Source organism: Sinocyclocheilus anshuiensis, unplaced genomic scaffold, assembly GCF_001515605.1.
Source record: "Sinocyclocheilus anshuiensis isolate Anshui unplaced genomic scaffold, SAMN03320099.WGS_v1.1 scaffold101, whole genome shotgun sequence".
Lineage (NCBI taxonomy): Eukaryota > Metazoa > Chordata > Actinopteri > Cypriniformes > Cyprinidae > Sinocyclocheilus > Sinocyclocheilus anshuiensis.
The window spans coordinates 2620965-2631369 of NW_015540892.1; the positions used below are offsets into that span (position 1 = coordinate 2620965).

Here is a 10405-nt window from a genome sequence, read left to right on the forward strand (position 1 = left end):
ATATTGTTAGAAAAGATTTATATTTTGAATAAATGCTGTTCTTTTTAACTTTTTATTAATCAAAGAATCCTGAAAGAAGCATCACAGTTTCCAAAACAAAAATTTGGCAGCACAGCTGTTGCCAACATTGATAATTCTAATAATAATGAATATACACAGTACACACACATATATTGAGTAAACAAAAACGTTTATTTTGGATGCATTAATCGCGATTAATCGTTTGACAGCACTAGTGTGTGTGTATATATATATATATATATATATATATACACACACAGTATATATACATATACATACACACACACATATATATATTTTATAGGTATAATACTTATAAATATGGCTTTACTTGTCGCAAGTAATCTTGTATTGCAAAGGTGAGATTGTGCATGTCATAACGCAGCCTTTTACCTCCCTCAGTGAAGGATGGTCTGGAGCTGTATCACATCCAAAATATTCTTTGATGGAAAGGAGTGCATATCCCAAGCCTTTATTCGGAGCTGGATCACTACCTCTCCTGAAACAATTCAACCTGAGCCAAGGAAGCATCCAGAAGTCTCTATCCATATAAAACACTGGAAGGTTTCTGAGATATGGGAATGTCTCTCTTTTCTCCATTCTTTCATTGTGTGCGTGAATTTACTGTATGTTCATTAGGACACCTATAGTGTTGTTACCTGAGAGCAAAGAATCTGTTACTTTATGAAGTGCACATGTTTAAAGGGACGTGAAGGTGAGGATTTGCCCATCTCGTATATGAGGGGCTTTTTTGCCTAGGACCAAACCTGCGTAAATGTGTGTATATCTGTTTGCTTTGTACAATGGGAGTTTTAATGTCCAGAAACAGGGTTACAGGTTTATAACATCCATTATAGATTATAGACTGTATTTTTAATTAAGACCGATACCCAAAGTGTGTGAAGTTGCGTGTAAATCACAAATATTTTTTGGAGTCTGGATTAGTTTAACCCTAAATGATAAAATAAATCAAATTATTTATTAATCTAATAAAAAAGTGTTACTGTTAACTTCATATGCAAGTTGTGTGCTGTGCCATTAGTTTGGTGGGAATGAGAAGGTCACAGTTTAATGGAGCTAATCGTAGGTGATGCATTCTTGTTTTCAGTGACAGAAATGCTGAAACACTCTCACGCAGAGAAATTACGTCTCCCAAATGTTCTTCACTGTCACACTGTGATGCAATACACTGGAATGTTTTTGTATGTGATTTTATTTCGTTTGTCACCTTTAGCACAGGTTTACCTAAATATCCTACTCTAGAAAACGTTACACATTTCATTTTATCCCAGATGATCATGTTTAGTCTCATCAGGAGTGACCAATCGGTTTTCTGTTGCATTGAAGAAATCAAGTTATCGCTTGCACTAAACTGTCTCCGAGTCCCGTCTCGGATTGTTCTAGAATGTATGTTGTCTGTTTTAAGCATAGACATGTTCGTTGATCTGAATAGCTTTGTCTGTACATTTCGCACAGGATTTCACTCCATATTTAATGGAGCACGTTTTTGTCTTTGAGTGGTTTAAACATTTTGAAGTGTCACTTTGTGTTTGGAACGATGTTATTGTATCACTTTTGTTTGTAAGAAAAAGAATGTACACCGCACCATTCGCAGCTGCTTTCATCTGTTTATTTTATGCAACTTTGCCTTTGTTTCGGTTAAATAATGTACAATTTAATTGAAGGAGACTGGATTGAGAGATTTTGCATTTGAGAGCAAATAAATCTGAGTAGAATTCCGTTTCTGATTGTTATTAGTCAATATAATCAATATAAAATCCAAATTTATCCTGTCAAGAAACCAGAGTTACACCCATCTTGAAATGTATTCACAGAAAGAAGAAAATCTTAAATTCACTAACAGGCACCAGTCTAATTTACACACAATTCAGTATTAAGGCAATTACATACAATTTGTTCAGAATTGCCCGTTTTCTTTCAACTTTTTTTCTTTTTGGAAGAAAGGAAGCTTTACGGTGTGATTAATGGTAAATTTCACAGTATAAAGATGCTACAGTTCAAATCAGTTCACTATTAGCTAAAGCCATGCCTCCCTCTTAAATTATTTGCATTCCTTTTCTCTCGTTGTCTTTCATATCCAGTGTGCTCTGATAGTCTGATCTATTTTCCTTCACTCGATTGAAATGACAGTAATGACACCTTTCTGTTGAACTAATCTTGAAATTTAGCAACAGAACTGATAAGTGCATCATAATCATAATACTGTCCAGTACATTTCATCTATGTCTCCTCCTAATGCGTGTCCAGGCTGTTCGTGTACCATCAAAACATCCTCTCACCAGCAAATCACATTAAGCACATACCGGTTATGTATATGGGGAAGGGCTCTATACATTTAAGGGGCGAGACTGGATGTAGGGACAGACTGTATGCAAATGGGGTCCTACGAACGAGTGGCGGGAGTCAGGCACATTTGTTAGTCCTCCTCAAATCTGCTACAACATTTCTAGTTGTTCTTCCAGCACTATTCAAACTGCATGTAAACTATAAGCAAGCAAAACTGTGACCTAAAACCTCCATTTCCCTAGTAAATCAAATCACTTACATTTACACTACAGGTCAAAAGTTTGGAAAAATTCAGATTTTTTTTTTGTGTTTTTAAAAGAAGTCTCTTATACTCACCAAAGCTGGATTTATTTGATTAAAATACAGTAGTAACTGTAAATTCGATTTAAAAGAACTGGTTTCTATGATAATATATAAAAAAAAAAATAATGTTTTCCTGTGATGTCAAAGCTGAATTTTCAGCAGGCATTATTCCAGTCTTCAGTGTCACATGATCCTTCAGAATTACTATAGGTACTCTATTAATAACAGTTCTTTTATTATTACTAATGATGAAAACAGTTTTTGCTTCTTAATATTTTTGTGGAAATCATTTTTTCTGGATTCTTTGATGTATAGAAATGTCAAAAGATGTCATTTATTTGAAACACAAATGTTTTGTAACATTATAAATGTCTTTACTGTCACTTTTGATCAGTTTAATGCATCCTTGCTGAATAAAATAATTAATTTATTAATTTCTTCAAAACTGTTTTCAACAATGATTTTAAGAAATGGTTTCTGGAGCACCAAATCAGCACATTAGAATGATTTCAGAAGGATAAATGACGTTTAGAAAACATTTTAAAATGTAATATTATTTCACAATATTACTGTTTTACTGTATTTCCAATCAAATAAATACAGCCTTGGTAAGCTTAAGAGACATCTTTCAAAAATCTTAATTATTCCAAACTTTTGTTTAGGTTAAAGGATGCAGCTATACATAAGAAAATTCAAAGGCTTCATGGTAAAATGCAATAAATAGTTGAGAAAGTAAAAAGCAGTGCAATACTAAAAATGTTTCATCTATATACATAGACCATCTTGAAAACCTCCTTTTGATCCTCGTTTAACATGTAACCATTACCCTTAGAACACAAAAAAAAAAAAAAACTCATGTTCAAGTTTCAGACTGATATCTCTCGGAGTTGTTCAGAACCGGTTCTTGAATAAATTCCTAACAAAGCTCTGACTCTATCAGACGATACAGGAGTGTGGGAAAAATGGCATCTCTGTTCATCAGCTGAGATTCCTCTGTTCCGTTTTAACCTTCTGGCTCCTCAAGATGTCGTGGGAGGCATGGTGACTGACGTCCACGGGACAAGACGGGACCCATGGAGGGGGACAGGCTCCTCACCGCGACCCCACCCAGAGGCACCAATGACGGGGAGATGCTGCGGTATCCCACCCCGCTACGGAAGTTCAGCTCCTGGGTGGGCAGCAGAGGCTTCAAGATGCTCACCAGGCAGAAAGCAGAGCCGCTTTTGGGAATGAAGTTCACCTTGTTTCTGTCTGGGCAGAGATAAGGAGGAATCTCTTGGAGAGGCCTTGGCCTGGAACAGAAGATGGAAAGACCAGTTCATGGCTCTTTCGTGAAGATGAGCGTCTTTTATACTGATAAAAATATGAATGTTCCTGGCAGTTAAATCCCTCACAATTCTTTTTTATGTGAGGAAACCTTTATTACAAAATAACTAAGTCTTGCTATTTTCCACGCATGAGATACAAATGAGTGTACCATCACTTTTTTTAAAGTCCAAGGGCCCACCTCGGCAGTACTTTTATAATTAAAAAAAAAAAATGTTTTACACAAATTACTTTTCAATCACTTCAATCACTTTTCAATTCTGTTACCAAAGTTATTTAGTATGAAAGCCCATTTCGGCCAAATAAGAAAAAATAAATCTTGCTTTGCTTTGATAAATCATAATTATGACATATTAAGACAAAATTCTGACAAAATTTAAAATTGAGATAAAAAGTCAATGATGACCAAAGGTTTCAACTTTTAATGTCATAATTTAGACTTTTTGTGGCATATAACTGACTATGACTAGCCTCATAATTATGACTAAGATGTTTTGTCATAATTGATTTTATCTCATAATTATGTCTAATTTGTCATAATTTTGACTTTTTTCCTCATATTTATGACTTACTATGTTATAATTTTGACTTTTAATGTCATAGTTATGATTTACCAAAGCAAGGCGAGAATGGGCTTCCATAATTTTTGGGAAAAATTATCAAACAAATATTTGTCTTTAATTTATAGGAATTTTTTTTTATCAAACTACAAACATTTGATTCCAAAGTAGCTAGTCCGTAATTGCTGTAATTACAGCTTAATTTGGGCTGAATCTACAACCCTGTTACCTAATTTTCTTAGATATAATTTATTTCTAAATGTATTTTATTTTAATTTATTTCATATCTATCATTATTTCACATATTTCGTATTCTGTTTATTTATTTATTTACAAAATCACAGACCTTTTTTAAACAGTATTCAAACAAATATTTTGGTAACAGGGTTGAAAAAAAAATACAAACATCATTTAAAATAAATACAACATAAAATAGCTCATAATATTTTGGACAAATGACATTTTCTGAATGTATAGCTGCTTCAACTGACTCTGTGTTGAAAATGAAAAAAACACTTAGTTTCAAACCCTATTTTATACTTTATTCATAGGTAAAAGACACCAACATACAGACCAAATGTCTACAAAGCGGTTACTCACTGGTTTTCTTCAAAAGCTTTAACTCTCTCGCAGCCCTCCGGAGGCTCACGTTTGAACATATAGCTGTTGTTGGGCTTTGGAGATGAAGCATATTTGGGCAGAGGAGACCAAGGTCCTAGGTCTAAGACAGGAAAAAGGAATATTTAGGATTCAAATAGTTTGATGTTAGGTTATTGTGATGACGATGGTGATGCTGCGTGCGCTTCTGACCTCTTTCTTTGCTCTCGTTGAGCGTGTCATCGAGCGGGCTGTTTCCGACCGTGTCGTTGAGGATGCTGAGGTACGACGGTGAGACAGAGTCAGCCCGGCTGCTGCTGTTGCTACGGTTACTGCCGAGGCCGCCGTTGGAGGGCGTCTGTGTGTCAATACTGCGTATGCTGCTGCTGCGCTGGGGGAGGGGCGGGGGCGCGCGGTGCCCATCAGGAACGTCCTGTGGCTAAAACACATACGCACATTTGCTTCATTAGGATGCGTAGGACAAAAGCAATTCTTGTTAATTGGATTCCACCAAACATCCCATTAGTATTGATTGTGCGCCGATAAGCTTTATTATAGTCCCTATCCACCTTTTTCCTAATGAGGATGTTGCGTTTTAAATTAGGGGAGGCACTTTTGGGTTGGAGAAGTACTGTTCAAAAAGACTGAAACAAATAATTGCAAATCATAATCATAATCCTTATCCATCAGTTTGACTGAATGAACTGTACAATTTCCTTTAGACGTCAGGAGAATAATGTAAGCTTGATATTTTAATGTGACATGGTATAACAAAAATATCTCTCTTGAGTCCGCTGCATTCTTTCCTCCTGATTATTTTCTCTTTTTTTTTCTTTGTATTATGCTGTAACAATATGAAAAAACAACATATGCTGCACATTTGCAGTCTGTTCTCCTTGATTAGATTTATGATATATCTCATGAATAATTCACTGGTATGCATTCGCCAAAACCATTACATTTCTTTCCAGTTTTGTTTAATCTCTTTTTAACAGTGTTTACCTGAAAAAACAGGTAAATATAAGATTTATTGTCTTTCAAAATGACAGAAATCACTTTGAAATATTATCACTCAATGTCCCAGATAATAAACATTTTTGATTAAGGCAACATGCTATATAATACTAATTTGTTATTTTTTTTTACATTTTTAAATGTCCTTTTAATGATCAGTGGTTGAAGAGTTAGTAGAATAATGTCACCTTGATATGAATAAAAAATCAACTAAATTACAACTGCAACAAGTACATTTGCAGAAAGGACATTCTTCGTGCTCTAAAAGCATAAAATAAGATTTGAAAAGTTAAAAAGTGGTAATTACTTTAAACAATATATTCGCAGTTTGTGAAAGTTAAAATATTAAATAGAATCACAAAATGTTAAAACTATTTGTTAAATACAGTTTTATTTATCATATGTTCTCATGTCTATTGTGTTTTTGTAAAGTCATAATTTTGTTAGAATACAGTTTTGATACAGTTTGCGATTTGCAGTCATTACTATTTTTCATAATGTGAGTTTTGGTGAACTGTATTAAAACCATTAAAAGCATCATAATTATTAACCATAATTATAGTATAGGGAACCCACCCACAATAACACAATGAAAATGTATATATTTTGACGACTTAACTAGGAATTGTCTCTGGTTTCTTACTCTGCAGTTGCTGAAAAAAAAAAAAGTTGTTGAGATGCACTCACTACTATGATCTCATCTCTCTCCACAGTGTCCCGGATGATGATGCGTTCAATCTCCTGGTTGAGCCCCTCTATGCTGTTCCGAAATCTGGGAGGTGTGGACTTAGAGATGGGGATGGGAATCAGGATGGTTTTAGGCATCTGAGACTGCGAGTGAAAAAGAGGAAAGGGTACAATGCTTCTTCAGAAATGTGTGTATGGGTCCACAAAAATTCCCGCTGTAGGGGAAACCAGCCTTCTGTGTAATCCTGTTAGAACGACTCCCACACACGCTAAGCCCACACATACACAATCTCTACAGTCTCTCCACTGCCAAAAATCAAACATTCTGCCAGGCTAAGCTCCATCATTATACACAAACCACCGACTACAGAGAGCAGTACAACTGAGAGCCCGTTACTGCTGAGCTTGAGGGTGCTTATTTTGAGTATAGTGTGATGTAAGTGCTCTTTCTAAATATTTTCTCCATGCTCTTATGATTTTAGCCATTTATGGTTATGGATAGCCAAAATGTTGCCTTTTTTTTATTTCTCTGTGTGTTGCATTTCTCAGAAACAAGTATGAGTCCTCTTGGCTTTTGAGATGTATTGACAAAACCTCTCCTATCTTCAAAACACAAAGGAATATTCCAGGTTTGGTACGAATTAAGCTTAATCTATGGAAATTGTGGCATACAAAAACTAGTTTCCGCTTCTTCCTTCTTTCTTTAAAAAAAAGCACAAATCTGGATTACAGTGAAGCAAATGGAAGTGAATGGAGCCAATCTGTAAACGCTGAAATACTTGCTTCCATTATTTAGTAGTATAGCCACAAGATGTGCATTGTGCATGTTTTTTTCATTCCACTGCACTACTTTTCCATTGTTTTTCTATGTAAACATGCACAAAATAGACCATTACACTCGTATCTTGTTTCTTTTGCACAATCTTGCGCATGACATGGTGTTCTCAAAACGCTGTTTCAAGTTCAAATAAGTTCAACTTAAAAAAAAAAAAGTTTGCGTTTTTTACCATTCACTGCCTGTATCTTGCATTTTTCAAAGCAAAAACTCAATCTGTGTAAATGGGCCCCTTACGTGATTTTAATGTGGAAAAATTGCTTTCTAACCTTTTGTATGTTTTTTTTAATTGTATAATTTTTCCTAAACGCCTAAAAACGCGTTCAACCCTATAAGAATTACACTTTAGTGAAATTTAACTGAAAATTCACTTGCAAAAAGGACCATTATCCACTTTTAATAGTGTAGTGATGCAAAATACACTTCTCTGTGTAGATCTGTTGGTCAATGCAGCAAATTTGCGTGAAAAGTCTGAACCTGATGCGAAATCTGTTCCGACCTCATGTGAAATTTTCGATCATGCAGATTGCTAAATGACTGAATTTCGCAAAATTTCCTTGAGCAATGGTTAATGTGAGTACTTATAATTAATTGTAAGTACCTCACCATAACCTCAACTCTTAAATCTAAATTATTTTTGTGGTAGTCAACATTAGCTGACAAATGCTAATGATTGAGCTTAACTTGTACTAAACCTGAAATATTCCTTCAAGTAAACAATAAAATGTCTTCTACTAAGGGTGCTTATTTTCATGTTAGGTTGCTGTATACTGCTGAGGAGTCATGTATAATTAATTGCACAAATGTTATAAAAATGCACACGCATAGAAATACAATGTGTTGACTTATTCATCCAAAGGCTGTGCTGGTGAAGGCAGGCTGCAAGAGGACACTGTCTTTGTAATCTACTCTAAAACCAGCCACTGTCCCCCAGTCTCTGAGGGGCCAGAGAAACCGCAAAATTGGGACAGATATGCAGGAAAGTGGGGCGCTATTAAATTCTCCAGATGTTTGGCCTACTTCTATTCTGCAGCGTGTACTAGCCCAGGTTATGGAGGTATTATTAATGATGTACATTCACACACAAGCACAAATGGTGGCTGCTGGAATGCGATGAAGCCCACCTGTGATTGGATGATGGCATGGTTGCCATTAAAGGGGGATTTGCGGTCTTTGTCCCGGCGATGGCGGCTGCTGCGCTTGCTCCGCTGGAGCTGTTGTCGCAATTTTGCAATCTAAAAGAAGTCAAAACAGAGATGATGAATAGCATAGTACATAAAAAAGAGGAGGGTGGATCAGCACATGTTATAATAGCTCTAGATGTCTCACCTCTTTCAGCTGGTCAGTGCTGCCGCAGGAAGCCGATCGCTTATGAGAGCCTCTCCTCCGCTCATCTACCCAGGCCCTAGGGGTCTGACAATGAAAAAAGAGAGAGAATGAGCGAAGAACAGAGATTGGACCAAACAATTCAAGCATTGACTGATTCATTCATAAATCGGCACAAGGAAGGAGAAGATTATTTAGTCTTTTTTTCCACAGAAAGCTATCGTATGGCTTCAAGAACATTTGATTCACATGCTTCTTCTTCATCTTTTTTCAGCATAACAACCACAGTAACTATAAACTTTCACAGTAACTTATAATCATTTCAAATTTTTTTTTGCATTTTTGCATGTAATATACATTTATTTGAGCTCATTGTTTCATTATATATTTGGTATACTATTATATATTTAATTATAATTTAAAATAATCTATAATATATAAATAATATGTAAAACATGCTTCTTGCCTATATATTTTACTAAATAATATTACAATTAGTAAATTACAGGTACTCTAAAGGCAGTGTGTATTTATCAGCCTTGATACAAACAAAATGATCCCTGTTTTTTCACAAATGTTAAGAAGATGATAGGCCTACTGTCAGAGGCGGACAGTAGTGAAGTATTTTTACTTTACTCAAGTAAATTAAAAAAGTATCTGTAGTTTATCAGAATGTTTTTCTTTGTAAACCTTTCTTTCACTACATTCCAAAGCATAATGTCATACTCTTTACTGCACTACATTTCATAAATAAAAGTTGTTGTTTGTTTTATCTTTAATACTTAAGAACAATAAAAATGTAGCACTTTCTTGTTCTCAAGTAAATCTTTGAATTACTTTTACTTGAGTAAAAGTAAGAAAGTAATAGATTTCTAATAAAATTAAGTATTCAATGATATTTAATATGAAACGTAGTGCAGTAAAAAGTACAATATTATGCTTTGGAATGTTGTGAAGTAAAGTTTTCTAAAGAAAAACACTCACTTCACTACTGTCCGCCTCTGCCTACTGTTTATTAGAGCTGCAAAACGATTAATCGCATTCAAAATAGAAGTTTATGTTTACATACTATATGTGTGTGTACTGTGCATATTTATTATTATGTAAATATAAATACACACATACATGTATATATTAAGGAAAAATACTGTATGTTAGATTTATATATAAATATTTATATTTATATATAATATTAATTATATACAAGTATAAATATATATACACACAGTATGTAAATATAAACATTTATTGTGAGTGCGATTAATTGCGATTAATCGTTTTGCAGTCCTAGTGTGTGTGTGTGTGTGTGTGTGCGTGTACTGTATATATATATTTCTCTCTCTTCTTATGGTATAATTTTGATCATTTAGTGTATGTAAGTGTTATATATATATATATATATACATAGCATTTAAACAGCATAAATGTC

The 10405-nt window shown here is 34.5% G+C and overlaps 2 protein-coding genes across 7 annotated transcripts in view; one reads left to right on the forward strand and one right to left on the reverse strand.

The window, feature by feature from the left end:
- LOC107688867 (islet cell autoantigen 1-like protein) overlaps positions 1–1614 on the forward strand; it is a 12280-nt gene extending 10666 nt beyond the window's left edge. For all 6 annotated transcript variants that reach the window (XM_016486689.1, XM_016486694.1, XM_016486693.1 and 3 more), the window contains one exon: positions 424–1614. The gene's annotated coding sequence lies outside the window, so the exon portion shown is untranslated. The remainder of the gene's footprint in view (positions 1–423) is intronic.
- A 1629-nt stretch (positions 1615–3243) lies between these two features.
- LOC107688895 (protein FAM117B-like) lies at positions 3244–9240 on the reverse strand. The gene is made up of 7 exons (XM_016486725.1): positions 9226–9240; positions 8980–9063; positions 8775–8885; positions 6816–6959; positions 5328–5553; positions 5118–5238; positions 3244–3923 (listed from the first exon to the last, which is right to left on the reverse strand). The coding sequence occupies exons 1-7, from the start codon at positions 9238–9240 to the stop codon at positions 3635–3637; spliced, it is 990 nt and encodes a 329-aa protein (XP_016342211.1). The 3' UTR covers positions 3244–3634.
- Positions 9241–10405: the final 1165 nt, after the last annotated feature.